The sequence below is a fragment of the Chlamydotis macqueenii genome, chromosome 12 (assembly GCF_036417535.1).
Source record: "Chlamydotis macqueenii isolate bChlMac1 chromosome 12, bChlMac1.mat, whole genome shotgun sequence".
NCBI lineage: Eukaryota > Metazoa > Chordata > Aves > Otidiformes > Otididae > Chlamydotis > Chlamydotis macqueenii.
This window is the reverse complement of record NC_141567.1, coordinates 9,073,061-9,090,640: the sequence shown is the minus strand read 5'-3', so window position 1 is coordinate 9,090,640 and position 17,580 is coordinate 9,073,061. Positions and strand designations below refer to the sequence as shown.

At 44.1% G+C, this 17,580-nt stretch overlaps 1 protein-coding gene and 1 long non-coding RNA gene across 7 annotated transcripts in view; one reads left to right on the top strand and one right to left on the bottom strand.

The window, feature by feature from the left end:
* The window catches only part of ZFAND6 (zinc finger AN1-type containing 6), a 38,565-nt gene extending 29,316 nt beyond the window's left edge, over nucleotides 1-9,249 (bottom strand). The window contains exons 1-3 of one of the 6 annotated variants that reach the window (XM_086757009.1): nucleotides 9,115-9,249; nucleotides 6,064-6,156; nucleotides 2,387-2,660 (exon numbers count right to left, since the gene is read on the bottom strand). Coding sequence is in view for 2 of the 6 variants with exons in the window: in XM_086757007.1 (XP_086613133.1) it covers nucleotides 1,659-1,660 (2 nt within the window). In the remaining 4 variants the exon portion in view is untranslated. Of the gene's footprint in view, nucleotides 1-1,658; nucleotides 1,775-2,386; nucleotides 2,661-6,063; nucleotides 6,157-9,114 lie in introns of those variants that run through there. The other 5 variants (XM_086757008.1, XM_086757010.1, XM_010125294.2 and 2 more) reach the window with 5 other exon arrangements.
* LOC147599230 (uncharacterized) lies at nucleotides 8,164-9,532 on the top strand. Its single transcript, XR_015259865.1, has 2 exons — nucleotides 8,164-8,253; nucleotides 9,214-9,532. It is a non-coding gene; the product is annotated as an uncharacterized LOC147599230 (long non-coding RNA).
* Nucleotides 9,533-17,580: the final 8,048 nt, after the last annotated feature.

Sequence of the window (17,580 nt, the reverse complement as noted above, 5' to 3'; positions counted from 1 at the left end):
GCTTTGAGCAACCCAGCCTAGGAGAAGGTGTTCCTACCCACGGCAGGGGAGTTGGAACTAGGTGATCTTTGAAGTCCCTTCTAACCCAAACCTTTCTATGATTCTATGGTCTCCCTTGATACATGAGATCTGGCCTACCTCTCAGCTCAAATACCATATGTAGTCACTGTTCATTCTAAAGCACTATTTCCAGGGTTTAAATACAATCTATAAACAGATAAAAACAGATAGCAAGAGTGAATTAGTAATTCAGCCCTATAAGCCACTGGAGCATGGCAAGATGCCAGCATGTCAAGACGCTTTGCTATATATAAAAAGTAATCCGTACCCAGCACTTTGGGAGAAAACAAAATGGCTCAATGTAAAACTGAAAGAATGAGGTATACTTTACTAATCACACTTGTTTACGTTCAGTAAAGGTCTAAGCAATTGCTTTCGCTGTGACTTGGAGCACTGTTGCTCAACTTTCACATCCATTCTTCTATCATCTTGACTAATCATACAAATCCCATCAAACTCCCCAGACTCAACAAGTATTAAGGCCATGAGTATCTCTCTCCAATTCCCAGGAGCAGTTGTATATAGACACAACTGTATTTTATAAGAGACAGGAAATATTTAGGGAAGTAAGAAAATACATTCACCATTCTGAAAGCATTGTTCTGTATGTGGCCTCGTCTAACATACTTGTCAAAGATACAGAAAGGATGACAAATAAAAGAAAAAGTCTTCATTCTCCCCAGAAACCCCCTGCTTCCTGACTCACCACTTCCTGCTCTGCACCTTCTCACCCTGTCCCAAGCCGCCCATGGCAAATTGGACTCTTCCTGTTCCTGAGGACCTTTCACATACACGAAGTGTCACTAAAACACCACAGATAATAAACCTGGTACAGAAACTGAAAATAATCTTCCCTCAAAGAAAACACAAGATTGAAAGCAGATTCTAACCAACTCCAAAAAAATCTCCCCCGTGCCCCCCCACCTTTTTTTTTTTTTCTTCTCTTGGAAGGGTAGTAGCTGCAACACAGGGCAATAACACTTCATTTTCCTGCCTGTGTTTGTAATCAGAGCTCTGAGAGACCCAGATACTCTGCAAGACTGATTAAAAAAGAAGAGAAAAATTAGTGTTTTACATAATTTTAACATATCTTTGTTCTAAATGCTAAAGAGCAGCGAGACATTCATCTCATCAAGAACAAATACACAGACAACAGCACACCAGCCTTCAGTGATACAACAAAAGACAATTTAAGACAAATGACTTGGAGCAAATGCTATCACTGAATAATCCCATAGCAGCTGTCATAATTAGTTAGCTCAAATCTCATCAGAATCGGAGAGGTCAGAGCTAAAAATCGAGCTCTTCCTGTAACATTGTGTAACTCCACACCAGCAGCATTTTCCTCGCTATTTCAGAATTAACGTTTCTCCGTCAGATAAGGCGGAAGGACTCGATCCTTCCACGCAAAAACACCCGGTGCAAGCCAAGAGATGACAAAAGAAACTCGGTCAAGTTTGAGCCTCTCAACACCTTATTTCCTGTCTAAAGAGCCCTTTTGTTCTGCTTCCCTGCATAAATGTTAATATTCTGCCGTCATTAGGAAACGAAACAATGAAAAAAAAAAAAAAAAAAAAAAAAGAAAAAGCCCCACGCACATGAACTTCGCTGCCCCGGAGGGCGAAAAAACGCCACACGACGCGATTAGAACCGGAAAATTCCTACCAACGAAATCTCCACAATTTTCTGTTTGCTTCACCCCAGATTAACTTCACTTGAAGCTGTACTTCGGCGCAACCTAGCCTGGACGCAGAGCCCCGCCTCCCTCGTCCCTATTGGTCGAGGTGAGGCAGCCCCGCCCCGCCGGCCAGGCTCCGCTCCCCGATTGGCGCAGCGGCGTATCTATTATTTAAAGAACTTTTCCTTGCTAGCAGGTTAGGTTGGGCAGATTAGAACACCCTGGGCAAGCTGGTTCTTAAAGGCACAGGACCCCGCTCCCGGCGGTGACAAACCGCCACCCCCGGCGCCGCGCCGCCCCGAGCCAGCTCCACCGAGCGCCCCTGCGAGCGGCAGCCGGCCGGACAGCACCCCCCCGCCCGGCGACCCCTCCGCGCCTCCCGCAGAGCCTCCGGGCAGCCCCGATCCCCGGGGGGCATCCAGCCGGATGGGCTGAGGGCGGAGGAGAGGAGAGCACCGAGCGGGCTGGAAACGCTTCTCCCGTTGGAATTACACAACCGCCGCTTGCTCTACTTACGGGACAGAGCCCGCTGCGGGGTCTGAGCCCCTCCACCCTTTAAGAGGGACTGGGGTTACCCTGGGAAGCCGGGCACGCGGTATCAATTAGCAACCCCGGCTAAAAATACACCGGTTCCAGAGACTCTCTTACCAATTTAAAGCATGAGTCAGCAGAAGAGGAGCTCGCAGGAAGTGACTGTCTCCATCTCACAAGGTACCAGGGCTCCTGCCAGAAACTTTTCGTGCTTATTCAGGCTCCACTTGACTGAACCTATTTGCAAAATACTGTTCACGTTCTGACAACCAACAGCGTTTCTCACAGCGCAGCTTCCTCTTAACTCCAGACAAAACCCTGTTGTTTAGATTAAAAGTGTTTCTTTTTCCTCAATGTAAACGCTGATGCAGTTCCCTGTCTAGTGAAAAGCCTGGAACATGCAAGAAGAGTACAAACAAAACAAGGCTTAATAAATATTTCACAACTGCAGATATGACACCTCCTTTGAGAGAAACCTTGCCCCATTCCAAACGAGCAACACAGGGAAGAGCCAGAACAGAGTCAGTGTTCCTGCCTGTACCCACAAAGTATCATCACAGTTACACAAGACCTACCAGGTTAGCAAGGTTGCTTTATATAAAACATTTCCACGTGTTCAGTGTATATCATAACTGAAAATATTAAGCCAGAGGAAGATACAGCACTTGTCAGCATAAGCACATTTAAGTTGGTTTTGTACTGGGGGAGGAGGAAAAATTCCTTAAAACTCCTTGTTTCTGGTTCTTGCCACCTTTCCTCTAGCCAGCACTGGAGCAGCCTGCCCTCCCTTACTTCATCTACTGCCTGTACCACAAAATGCATCTCTCTAACTTTCCTAATGCAGATGTAATCAAGTCCAAGACTTTATTTGCTTCACTGCAAATACTACTGAACATCAAGAAAATATTTACAGCTAAGTACTCCCTTGAGCTGCAATACGTACACCAAAATGCATGAACACACCTTGAGGAGGGACATTTAATTTCTCTAAAACAGTCAAATAGCACATTTTGTGTTACCTTCTATTTTAGAGCAATCTGTCACACCACAAATCCAAACAGGACTGAAAAGCAGCAATTCTTACAGTTGTAAGTTTGTAAGTATGAAACACTAGAAGAATACAAGATTTACCTAACTTCCTCTACAGATCCTAAAATACAAGCTGAAAGAACCTGACCTTAACCCTTGCACCTGGATCCAGTGCCCTGCAAGAGTCAGTACTGTGAGGTTAGTCAGGTTCCCTGAAGATAACTGTGACATCCTACTTACACAACATTTTTCTGACTAAACGTTATCTAAGCAATCAAAACCAAGAACATAGTTCACGCAAATAAAACATACCAGTAAAGCATCCTCTAAGTATCTCAGTAAACAATCTTGGAAAGCTTCAATTTAGAGTATGTTAACTTTCAGCCCACAAAAACAACAGCAGAAGTCACAAATCTTATCAACTAAGCTACCTAGTGCTAGGAGAGGACACGACAACCCCAAAGTTAGTGTTATTGCTTGGGTACTTTAAAAAGGGGAGGAAAAAAGGTGCCCAAACACATTACCCCAAAACGCTCCAACTCTCTATGCTACTGCAGAAGCCCAGCCACCTCACAACTGCAACAGTGATGAAAAACAATTTTTGTCACCAAACATCCCACACTTCAGCTTATGCTTCTGCTACACAGGCAGCTAGCAGCTCCTTATCATTACGGGCACGAAGTTTCACCCCTTTTTCTCCCCACCTTCCCCCTCCCAGTCACACAGCCTGGCCCACTCCCTTAGCCCAGCTCTGGTGCTCATCGGACCCTTCCATCTGCCTCCCAGTCACTGATCTGGCAGGAGTTTGACTGGCTTCTGATAAGCAAACACGTGGCTTACCCAGAGCATAAGGGGAATGGCAAAGCAGACTCTCCTCCGTTTACCACTTTTGACCTCCTAGATTTGCTTACCTCATCTCCTTTAAAAAAAAAAAAAAAAAACCAAGAAAAAAAAACACCAAAAGCCAACAGAACACAAAATTATCTTACTAAGAATGCCCCAAGAATAATTTGCTATCCTCACAGAAGTAAGAGATTCTCCTCCCCCCCCCAAAAAAAAATAAAAAAAAAAATCTGTAAAGTGGGATATTGAAACTAGATTCACAGTTGATGCTACCTCACTGGACTAGAAATCATGGGTAAACACATCTGTATCAACATGTTGGGAATCTGAATACTAAAAAAAGAAGTTATTATCCCATGCTGAAGAAGACCTAGCGAAATGAACCATTAAAAAGCCTGATTTATAAGCTCAGTTTCTGCATATAAGCCACCTGTCCTCCCTGCAAACACACATACTGTCGTAGTTCAGCCCCAATCGGGACCAGACTACACAGTCTCTCTCTTGCTCCCCCCACACTCCGAGAGAGGGAGAAAACACAGAGGCATCATTTCAAGGTTTGGGCTCAAGTTATGCCTTTGCTACTCTCAGAATAACTGTAGCAACGCAGGAAAAGTGAAAATAGCAGACTGCAATGCAAGTACATTAAACAGGGAAGCTTTGACAGCAGTGTAAGAAAGATTCAGTGTGCTACCACTGAACTTTGCACTGAGGACAGTAACAAGAGAAAGCACCTGACTCTCATTTGACTATTGTAATGATGGAACAGCTAAAAGGCCATTTGTTCTGTAATCTTACACACACAGAAAACAGCGAGTTTGGAGGACTTGACAGCTCAAGAGATCAAGAACGGAGCCTTTCATCTTTAAGTCACCAGTTCAAACAGAGACCAGAATAGTAGTGATCAAAAGCTACACGTGATGGCTGTTCAGGGATTAGATGAAGAGATGGTTACTCGCTGTCCAGTTCCCAACAGATCAGTGTGAATCACAAGAGCTTTCTTCACAATTTTGCACCTGTTTTTCACAGTCTTGAATACATTATATACCTCCTGGATTTTGTGCACGTTAATAAGTAGCAAAGCAATTGAACTGCTGCATACACATGCTGAACTTGCACTGTAAAAAAGGACTTTACCCCTCTGGTCGTCAATTATGTCAGCGCTATAGCATGTGCTGAATTTTTTATTCATTATTTTTAAACAATTACAGCTCTGACTTCTAGCTTTTTTATTATCAGAGACAGCTTTAAAAGTAGTATTTACCTTCCCATTCCTTTCACACCCTCAGATGTTGCAATCTTGTTTATAAACAAGAGTTCTCATAAACTTAGTGTATAAGATATTTTTTGAAATATATACATCTTAAAAATACATTAGTATAAGAATTTCAGAACTTTGGCATTTGAGAAGTGATTTTCAGACATTAGTAATAATTTTTTATCAAACCTAAAAAACAAACTTAATGAGGGCCCTGTCTACCTAAGGACAGGGGGGGAAATAAAATTCCCTGTGTGACGAAAGAAACATTTCTTCTCATATTCTTATACATTCTGCAATATGTCAGTGCGCAGTCTCTAGAAAGTCAATTAGCAATAGCTCCTTCCCAACCTGATGTTAGTTTTATAAGTCTGCAAAAGTACCCAGAATTTCCAGACTGGATAGGCAAGATGAAAACAAGTTCAGAGTGTATGTTGACTGAGGATTCATTGTGCTGCTACAAACATCACTACCAAAACCAATCTTCTACACAACCCCAGCAATACATAATTCCATAGTTCTTAGCAGCATATTACTCCCGGAGAAGGAAGCTACTGATGAAAAGCCAAGGTCCTAGAAAGTTCAGTATCCTTAGGAGTAACTAAGGAGGCCCTCACGTACAAAGAATTCAACTTGCTATTCCAGGAGTCCAGAGAGAACAACATACCAGACTGATGAGATTTCAGTAATCTTGAAGAACTTGGAGATTTCTCTTCCTGCTTTCAATCCAAGACGTACTACTGCACTGCAATAATCAACTCTGGAAACAAAGAGAGGTGCATGTGGTAAACACTGGGTCTTCATCAGAGAGGAGTGAGGAATGGTTAGTTGCCTGGACACAGCAGTACAGATGCCCCAGACAAATAGCTGCTAAAACTTGTAGGGCAGTGTATCTCAAACCACCCAAAGCTTAGCTGCCCTGAGAACTTATTAAAGTTCATCCACATGTTAAATTCCAACTGCTTCCTTCCATGTAGGGAGTAAGTCATTAAGAGAATCGTACTCCCCTCTCCCGTTATCTCCTGGCCAAAAAGCAGCACATCCATAACAGGTTTCAATTCTTTTCAGCAGTTGCCATGTTGGTTTGGCTTTGGGGTTTTTTTGTTGTTGTTGTTTGGGTTTTTGTTTTGCAGTTTGGCTTTTTTTTTTTTTTTTTTTAAAATCAGGACATGGAACTTTTATCTTGCACAGCTGCAACACTGAGGCCTCCAGTGATAGATGGCCATCTCACTCGCTTCAGTCAGTCCTTGAGAAAGGATCTAGACATTTTTAAAGACTTTTCCTTGACATTAGATTTCCTTTTCGTCTTAGGCAAAAAAAAAAGTATACTACAGTTTCCATTGACTTCAGCATGCTCCAAGTACATTTATATGTAATTTATAATATTCTTTGTAGCTTAAATCCAGTATCTTGAATGCAAGTCATAGCCCATTCAGTATTTAAAAAAAAAATAAATAAAAAACCAAACAAAAAAAAAACTGCGAAGCTATTAGCTGCCAAGAAAATGGAGCCAGAAGTTTGTATACCTACAATTCTCTCAGAAATCAGACTGATTAATATAGCTGTTACAAAAGGACACACTCTCACAGAAACAGGGATTACCTTTATCTGTAACCATGGCAACTTTTCAGTAGTTTGTGTTAATGCTACTCTCCTGATAACTGGCCACTATCTCTTTCAAGCTATTTGTATAAGGTTTTGAACGTGCCATCTGAGACCATAAAGCAACAAGAAGTTGAAATGTAAACTTACACTCTTAAAAGTATATTATGTAACATACAATGTTGCTAATTTTTTCCCATAAATTCATGATTACGTAAGAAATAAATTTATTTTAATCTGTTATTATTTTAACATGATTCATAGTTTTGTAAGACAATAAATATTTTAAGAGGCATCCTATGAAATACATGCAGGAGATTGTTTCTTCACTACTGAAGAACTTATTCTCCTCCATCTGGAAAGTAGTAAACCCAAAGAGTCACGCCACTGATATGTCATAGACTTTGATATTCAGTATCATAAGCAACAAAAATACTTTCAAAACACACTGTTATTTTGGCCTGAACAAATACATGACAGATCAGAAAAGAGCCAGTCCCCTTGTTGTAAGTTAGGTGATAACTGATATAAATAACAGGTGTAGGTACCTCAGCACTAGATAAACAAATCAGGCAGAATTCAAACAACAAAGCTACAAAAGTTAAAGGACAGACAGGAAGGAGACTGAGGAAGGAATTGACATATTTGCTTCCTCAATTGTTGAGTTGCCATCATCCACAGTTCAGAAGGGGATTAGCACTCTGTGAAAGAAATTATTTCAGATGACATCAGACAAACAAAATCATTTGCTTGGAAGCAGGAGGAGGAAGAGAATAGTTTCTTCTTTTCTTTTTTTCCTCCTAAGTTTACAGAGCAGCTAACCAAGCTGAACCCTTCTCTCTTTAGTGTACACAGACAGTCTGGCACAGCTAAGATGCGAGCATAGATTCTTAGAAGAATGAAAGAAACTCAGCGTGCTTTTTATTCCCAGTAACTCTTATGCAATGACATCTATTATACGACAAGTCTGGACAAACATCCAGGGACTGGACTTCAGAACACAACAGTGCACTTCAAGTCAGTCCACACAGGGGGAGAAGTAACTACCGCCGGTTTTGCTGAATGTCTCCACACTACATCAGCACATTCGGTGGAAGCTTCTGTATTTCCTTGTTGTTGCCGTTCTTACTGGCAGCAAGATAATTAGCGCTTTTTATTTTTTAAGATTCTCCCATCCTAACATCCTGTGGAAACCAGAGTGGATGTCGGCACCCCTTATCTATCACTCCAGGCTTTCTGCCGAGTGTAGAAGGAGGTAAGTTTGGTTAAATTTCTCAGTGCTTCTCGTTGAGCACAAGAACAACGACAAGAACTTTTCGTACAATAAAACACAAAGGGATGTCAGACCGTGTAGGCTGAAAAACCCCTTGGTTTAACTGGAAGGGTGCCACAACACAAACTGCATGTCGCTTCCTGAATACTCCTGTCCCCAAACCAGCTAAAAACCGCTGCCCTGAACTTCTGCGAGGAGCAGACACGCAGACTGCAGCAGCCAGCCCCGGCCCAGGGGAAGGCCCCGACAGGGAGGCGGCGGGGAAGCCCTCCCTCCTTCCCTCCCGCTCCCAGGGCACCGCCGCTCCTTCAAGTGCAATCCCACCCCCCTGGCAGCTGGGAGACCCGCCGGCCGGGGAGGCCGGCTCTGCCCACGGCCTCTCCCAGCCGAACTAAAATAACTCCGGGGCCGGGGAGGGAGGGGAGCGGCGGCGGGGGCCGGGCGCCCAGCTGGCGCAGGGCTGGCGACGGGCCGCGGGCCGCCGCTCCCCTTCCACCCAAGGACACGAGTACAAACACCTCTGCCCTGGGATGGCTCCTGCGCACGCAGCGAGGAGCTGCCCGGGGCGGGGGGGGGGTTGGGGGGGAAGGAGGAAGGAACGACCAAAAAAGGCAGAAAAAGAACCCCGGGGCCCTGGGCCTGGCCTGGCCCCGCCACCACCACCCCGCAGCCCCGGGCCCGCCGGGTGCAGGGGTCGAGGGGGTCGGAAGGGAGGGGGGAACCCTTCGCGCCGCCGCCGCTCCTCAAGGGGCGAGCGAGCGGCCGCCGCCCCACCTGTCCCGCCGCGGAGAGACCGCCGGTCCCCGGCTTCCCGGTCCCCGGCCCGGCCGCGCTCTCTCTCACCTGCCCGCGGGCCCGCCGCGTCCCTCCGCCGCCCGCCCGGCCCCGGTCGCTCTTCACCAAACTTTTTTTTCCCCTTTCTCCGTGTTTCGTTGCCCTCAGAGTGACGCGGGCGGACGTTGATTGGCGGAGCCGGGAAAGGGAGGCCGCGAGGAGGAGGAGGCGGCGCTACGGCCCACGACTAATTAGCACGGCGGCGACGTGAACCACAAAATGCTATTTAAAGGGACAGCGGCCTGCCCCGTGTTTCTCTTCTCACGAGTGACCTGAGGCGAACGTAGGGGTGGGGAGCGGGGCAGCGGCCTTGGGGGGCGAGCCCTGAAGCGGCGGGGGGCCCGGCCAGCGCTGGGGGAAGGGGATTGCTCCCCTCAGGCTATGGGCCGAGGCCTGGGGCAGCCCGTGAAGAGACTGCCCCCTCGCACTGCCCGGTTTCCTGGCACGGAGTCGTCCACCCTCCTTCCCCTCCCCAAATAAATCCATTTCGCTGTAAAATTCCCGTGCCGCTGCCCACTGCCCCTCCCTCTGCCCGGGGCACGTTTCAAATCCGTGAAGGAAAAGGGTCCCTGTCAGAGCGGGTCCCGCCTGGGTGGCAGGCCCACAGCCTGCGCCCCTCACCCCTGGAAAACGTCGGCTGCGGGTCTTAAGTCTCGTTATCTACAGTACGTCACAGGACTTATTTATGTTTTTTTAGTTTTTTTTTTTTCATCGTGGGGCTCTGAGACAATACACAGGTTGTTTTTACACAGAATATTATCACATCGCACCCGCTCTGAGCGGTCTGGCCTAGTGTCACAGGCGGCTGTGAGCTGTGCCATGAAGGAAGGCTTTACAGGTGAGATTTGAGGATGAGGAGTGACTTGGCAGCCCAAAGCAGATAGGAAGGGAGGACAGGATTCCAGAGAGATGAAACAAGTCACATAAAAAGTGGAATTTTATCTGTGGATAGCAGAGAGGAGCAGGCCAAGGTGAGCTGAGTGTGTAGGGAGGTTTGGAGGAGAGAAAAAAAAAAAAAGTGAGCAATTGTGAAACTCAAAGGAAGCCAGAGAAGTTGAGGATGGGTAAAAGATGTTTCCATTTCCTAGCAGAACAGTGAACAGTATATTAGAATTTTTGTTCTTTTTTGGACAGAGAAACTTGAGAATATCCTGAAGGTGGCATTGCAAGAGGACACACAAAGATTTCAGCACAGATTAAGTCCAAGCAGAGATCTTCCATTGGTGAGAGCTCACTGTCACCAATGTGAGCCGAGCAGACAGATCCATAAACCTGGCAAAAGCACTTCATAGGAAGAAGGCCTCAAATTTTATTTTGTTTTGTTTTGAATATCTGAGCTTGGATCAGCACCAGAAAATGCTGGTGCAACCAGCATGGAAGTGCTAACATAGCTTTACAGCTATTTTGGTAGAGATTATTCACTCTTGGCTGTCTTTGCTGATGCAATAAGTCTTCCAAATGCCAGGTTGCATGAACAGAAGATGACCTGCATTGCATGTGGGTATCACAGCATTCCCCACAACATTATTTGGAGCGCTTTCATGGTCTTGGCAGTAATCATAAGGAGCTGTGGGGAGCGATGATCACATTCCTCCAAGCCTCTCCATGATAATCTCTCTTTTTATATGATCTTTTTTAAACCTTATATTCCCTTTGGTTCCTCTCAGACTGCTTTCTTTGGGCCACATTTCATATTATCATTAGAAATATAGATGCAGAACAGTAGGGTGGAACATTCACAGTGTCTGTTTAGAAAAAGGCCAACTGATTCTTTTGCAGTTGTGAGCAACCAGCACAACAGCTGGCACTACAGCAGCGGGAATAAAAAGGGAAATGCAAACAGTGAACAAGATGGACACCTCCTGTCAGGAGTTAGTGACCAGCAACACATGGTGGAACAAATGTCAAGTTATGGCATCAAATGTCAAGAGGGGGCAGCAGAATGTTCAGATGTGATCTTCCTCAAGCTGTGTATGAAGCTCATCTGTTTTCTGATGTGAGAAAATGAGAAAACTCAGTTTCAGTACTGCTGGAGAAAACAGACTTTTTGAAGCATTCAGAATCAGTATGCTTGGTACAGGTAGAAACTGCCACAAGTCAAAAGAGGCACACAACTGGGAAATAAGGAACACAGAGTTTTATGTCATCTGCAGAAAAAGAGCCAGTAGTCAAACTGTCTCTGAGGCAGAAAATTCATAAACAAGATGGCTAGGCTTATTTTTAGGGTAGAATAAAGGATGCAGTTAAAAAATAAATGTACATCTTGATCCACTGTGAATAGAAGACGTAATATTGAAGAAACAGCATTAAATTTTCTCGTTTGAGGACCTCAAGTCTGATAGGCTAACAAACCTTAACCTCAAGTAGGCTAAGGAAAGAGGGAAGTGTATGATCAGAGAAAGGATAACCACCTTTGACTCTGAGAAAGGGTCAGAAATCAGCTAAAGAAGATGGGAAGTCAAAAGTGACCATAAGCCAGCAGATGAAAACAGAAGACTGTTTTCTGTAGACCCCTGCAGAGAAGGCATTAGAGGCTATTCATCCATCTTAGGTTGATAGGAATAGGTTTAGTTTTTAAGAGGACCCTAATGTTCAGCAGGACATAGGACTGCCAGAAGCATGTGGAACCTGAGAAGCAACGGGATGTTCATCTTCATGGAACAACTTCATTCTTCCAGGTATGATTTTTCTTCAACAGAGCAGTCAAAAAGAAGCTCCAGACAATTAAGAAGGGGATCGTGGTACAAGCTGAAACACCCAGGATGGAGGCGAAACGTTTCCCATCTATGCCGATGATTTGATGATGTATGGCAAAATAAAACAATCAGTGAACATTACTTCCTCATTTATAACGTCACAACTGAAACAGTGCTTAATCTCCTTGACCTGCATTACCTAGGTCTGCCTGTCATATTTTAAGGTTCCCATCACCTTGGTATCTCAGCACAACTTATTTTCATGTTTTTAAGTGCCATCTATTCATATATCTCTTTAGAAAATGTTGGCACAAATTTTCTGAAAGGCGTTTCTTCTAATTTTTATTCCCTTTTCCCAAATCCATTTAATCTATCGGCTAACACAGAGGACCTTTTGCTTTAGTTCCTTTTATGTGTGCTTCTGCTATAGCGGCTTGTTATTTCTTCTGCTAAAGCTTTAGAAACCACTTGAGGAATCTTAGTAATGTATTCATTTTGAGGGAGATTTATCTTTAGAGCTGGTAAATAGAAAGTCTCTTTTTCACTTCAGTGAGCTTTGCATCAGGTGTTTAGCGCTAACATCATTTCAGTTCTTCTAATCTAGTTGTTTGGGGCCCAGCATGCAGCCCCTGAGACTGCAGAGATTTTCACCATAGACTTTAACGAGAGCAGAATCAGCCCCTGCTTCCTGAGAGACAGCCTGTAAAAATCCAAAAGAAATAAGCATAAGACTTTCTTGAAGAACTGGGTCTTACATTTAATTTGATTCTGAATCTCACCAGATTTTTTTCCACGGTCACTCTGACCTTTGTTCTGCACCTTATCCTAACAGGATGAGCTGTAGTTTTCAGCCCTACTGGAAATGGGGCCCAGCAGTCATTTGGCAGTGGCCTGTCAAGAGCAGCAATGCCAGCTCTCTATTGCAATGCCCACATTCAGAGATCTGTAGAAGTAGAGTCCAAATTCTGCTTGTATTTGCAAGCCCAGAATGCCGCTCACTTCAAGGGGGTTGTAGGATTTTAGCCAAGAGCAGAAATTGGCCCAGGATCTTTTCAGCTTCCCTCATGCTTCTGTTTATATGATATCATCATCAAGAACTAACAGCATGCTTCATGCTGCATTTTACTTTTCAATTACATAAAGGATATTTACTGTGCCAATTCTACATAGTTTGCAAGAAAGAGGCACATATGGAAATGAAAAAACACTGATTACCATTAGGATTTCCAGCTTTCAGCATTCATTTTCCGAAACAATCCAGGGACTATTTCTCATTTAAAAAAATGCAGGAATAAAAATCCCATTTCTTTACATTTATGTATGGCATTCTGGAGTCTTACGCATCAAGTCTGTTATGAAAATGGTCAGAATAAAAAAGCCTCATGATGTACAAAGTTCAACACTCTGCTTTTATTTTCTGTATACTGGTTTCCCAGTCAGAGAGATGAGTCTATCCCTAAAAAAAACGTAGTATTTTTCTGCCTCTCAAGGCAGAGAAGGAGATCTGGGGAAAGCTGAGTGATCACAAAGGACAACAGGTAAAAGCAGAGGTGGAGGTTGAGAATGAATGGATCAAAACTGTAAAGACAGGTGAGCACGATGTCAGGAAGAGCATGCCGGCCAATGCCTACTGCTGCCTGAAAGCATCCGAGGTCATTGCTGCCCTGCCTGGACTCCTGGCACCAGCTTCAGAGCCAGCAGCTCACAGATACTCCTGGAGCTGCAAAAGGGACCTGGGAGCAAATTAGCTGCTCAGTGTCTTCCTTGAGCAGGGAGCAGCGCAGGATGCAGGTCCTCCACAGACCAGAGCTCCAGTCTGGTTCTGGTCAGAGCCACTGGGCTGCACAGGAGGCAGGCAGATTGTTTTGCCACACAGTTGAAATCTGGGAGCTTCCTTCTAGATAGCCTTGTTTAGAAATCTGGGCTGGGGCCTTTTAAAGCCTTAACAACTCCCTGCTTAAGCTTTTAATATCCATGCTAAATAGTTCATTGAGCATGGCCTGGTATTCAGGAGAACACTGTGCCATTGTTGGCCAATGAGTAACTTTAAGCAAATAAATTATTTTGTACCTTTGTGCTTTTTCTTCTCCTGCATCTGCTTTGTCCGTGGCGATGGTAAAGTCTTTCAGGGAAGGAGTGGCTCACACCATGGTGTCCAATCATCAGCACAGCGAACACCAGTCTCACTGAGCACCTCTGTGCTCCTCAATATACCCGTAACAGTAGCATTTTAACACGTCACCCTCTATGTATGCTTCCCTTTCACTCCACTGCTGAAACAGGGTTTTATTATTAATTAAGATTTAAAACTAAAATCAGGAGTCCTAAATCCTGTAATGTTAAAGTGTCCATATAGCATGTTTGCGTAAACCCTTGCACAAGTAGGTCAGTGTACAGAAAGCCCAGGGGCTACCAACTGCTCTGGCTACCAAGTGTGAAATTGTGACTATAAGGAGACCAGAGATGCTTTAACAGGACAGCAGTATTCCTTTGGCCATGAGGAACTGAAAGTCTCCATGCACAGAAGAAATCTGTCCCTATCTGACTCAGTTCTAGCCCTTGCAATGTAAGGGGAGCAAAGATCCTGTCACCAGGGCAGCACTGCTTGGTGATCCCATAACAGCAGCACTCCTTCTGAGGCCTTTCAAAGCCAGCAGAATTTAGTGCATCCCTGAGGCTGCTCTGAGCCAATTGTTGCTTTTGCAACTTTCTGTTGCCCCGACTACATGTAGCAGAGCTCTTAGCTCAGACTGTGTCACTGGATTCTTGGATTTAGAGACAAAGCAACGGCTGGCCTGTTCTGTGCAAATAATCTTGGTGCCTGCCCACATCCCGGTGTCTAGAAAGCAAACAGTATGCTCAAAGCATCTGTCAAGGATCGAGATACAAATGTTCCAAATGACAAAAATGTCTGGTCATCTGTCTACCTGTCTGCTTAGGAATGCAGAGAGCACTGGACGACTACGGGCTTGATGCTCTTGTTTGTTCTGTTACTGTCCATCTGACCTTGCCATTTCAGACAGGCTATTTGTCAATGCCTGAGGAATCTGCTGCAACAACAGAGGGAATATCTGGTGTCAGTATTATCCAGCTTCTTGAGGGAACTACCTCGTTAGAGAAGCTAAAACGTCGCTTTGATTGCTTAAGTAAGCCATTTGTTTTGCAAAAATCTCCAAGCAGTTACTCACTTCTTGTAAAATTATAATTCCTGAAGTCTTTTTCTAAAGCAATCTTGGATACTGGAATGACTTGAAATTTGCAGCCAATAAAAAGTTTTACAGCAAAGCAGATCTGATCAGTGGTTCCTTAAGTGAGACAATTAATCTTCTCTGTCAAAATGTCATGAGATTTTGCTGGATTAAAAAACAGTAAAATGTTTTACTGGAGAAAGTAATAAACCAGGACATTTCTATAGCTTCACAGATGTTCATAATGCATTTGAGATTTTGTATGTTTTCTTTAGGAAATTTGGAGCTGAGCCTTTTAATATCAAAGTATTTTGTCACGATCAGCTTTGACCTCTCTCCTAAACCTTGGCAGGGGACATCAGCCTGAAATGGGATGACTGCTGTCCTGGTATTCTTCTGCCTTAGGAAAGAAGCCCATTGGAAGATTGATAGCTGTGTCTGCTTTTGGGTAGTACCTTTCATTCAAGCATCCTAAAGCAATCACAGAAATCCTTAAATCTTCCTAGCCAGAAATATGACACAACTTTACTGCTTTTGAGAAGTGTACTTTACTCATTGTATCGCATCAGGAGGGACAGTCTATCCATTTCTCACCTCTGTGCTGGCAGTGTCCCAGGGAATTGCTTGTGAACGTAGGTTATAGACCACGCGCTCTGCACTTTCTACCTAGGGAGAAGGAAGTGCCAGAAAAATACAGAGGTATCGTGTTACTGTTCTCCTGTAAGAGATGAGAATCCCTTGAGTATCATCACACGTGAGCAGCTCTAATGCAGCTGCAGCCTATGTGAGGGCCACAATGACAGAGAAAATCAAGGGACACCAGAGGCTTCTCCATCCTCATTCCCACCCTATCCCTGATACATTTTATAAAACCAGATCTAGTCCAGCTCACAGACCATTTAATTTAATCTGAAGAAAGTCTAGTGCCCAATTCCCTATACTATCATTCATTGATGGATCTATGGTTGAAGAGAGGTTTTGTCTTAAGATCACACTCACAGGGACATTTGTCATCCTGCTGTAAATGGCTTAGCTAATATTTCTTAATGCGCATCAGTCGACTTAAAACTTCAGAGGTATCCAATTCCTCCTTTCTGCCCCATGATCCTTTCCTCTCTTCCTCTTTCTCTGCTCTTCACATTCCTTTCCTCTGCTGCCCTGTGAAATACTTACTACTGAGTAGTGGGATTATGACATAGTTGATAAACTGGGAGATTATTACATCAGAGCTATAAATCATACCTCTCTCCTGGCTTTCTTCTCTCTGCTGTTTCGTCCTTTTCTACTTCTCCTCTCCTAAAAGAAAGAAGAAAATTATTACATTAGAAAGAAGCATCTTCTCCTAATCACTCTGTTCGCAGACAGCCCTCTTGGAGAGTGTGATTTTATCCTTTTGTTTAAACATCTCTAGAATTTGGGATAATAAATTTATGCCCCCTCAGTTTTTCAGTCTTCAAAATCAATGCATGATAGTGTCTTTTATTTTCACAGTAATGGCCATTTGACAATACTGTTACATCTTACAGGCTTGCAAGATTTTCCCTCCTTTGGGAAATTGCTAATTATCAGAATTGCCACAATAAACAATGAGTTATGCAGAAAGAGAGCAACACACCACAGCACAGAGCTCCAGACTGCACTCGAAATTTTTTTTGCTTAGCAAAACTCTGGTATTTCTGAAAGTCACACCTTGTAGAATATAGTGGCCCATGTGTGAAGATGCGATGGTTTCCTGTGCACTTCAGTCATGAGAAAGTTGGGGTGTGCAAGTAATATAAGTTCTTCATAAGTACTGCTTTATAAAATCTGCTTTACTCTGTGCTTTGCTCTCTGACACAGCATTCTCTAGCATCTGCTTGGGAATATTCACTTTACCAAATTTCTTGTCCTTACTGGTACAAAAATAATACTTACATACACCACGCCAAGCTCACTAGCTCTCGCAAAGAATAGCGCTTAATATACTGCTCTTATTTTGCTGACATAACTAATTATATAATTGAATTTGTCAACATTAAGTTATGTCTACCTGACGGGCACTGATGTGGCACTCAAACCACCTAAATGAAGCGCAGGTGTTGAGCGTACCCATTGAGCCACGTGGACTGCAATACCGATCAGAACAACTCAGTAAATATTGGAGTCAGTAGCCTGTGCCAAACTCTGGTTTTAACAACTAGAATACTACTGGTAATCAAGCCAGCTCATTAAGACCTTGCCCAGGGTGTCTACCTACACAGCAGTGATGACAGCCTTGAGTCACGGCTTTCTGGTGGGCTTAGCCGCAGAAGGATAAGGTTTCATCATCCCCCTCTGTCTTCGTCTTTCTTCTCCATGAGATGTTTCCACCTTCATGGAGGGGGTGGGAGAAAGGGATGGTAGCTATCTTATAATTCAGCTGGCCCAGCTCACAGCTTAAAGCGGTGGTGGAGATGCATTGGTGCTAAGATGCCGGACTATGAACTGTGGTATAGACACACAACCTCTTGTGCTACTTTTATGCTGGTGTCAATAACATCCAGCAGAAAATACTGGGAGAGGCACTGATCATTTACAACACTACTGCTAAACGTGCAGGAGCTGATCTGCCA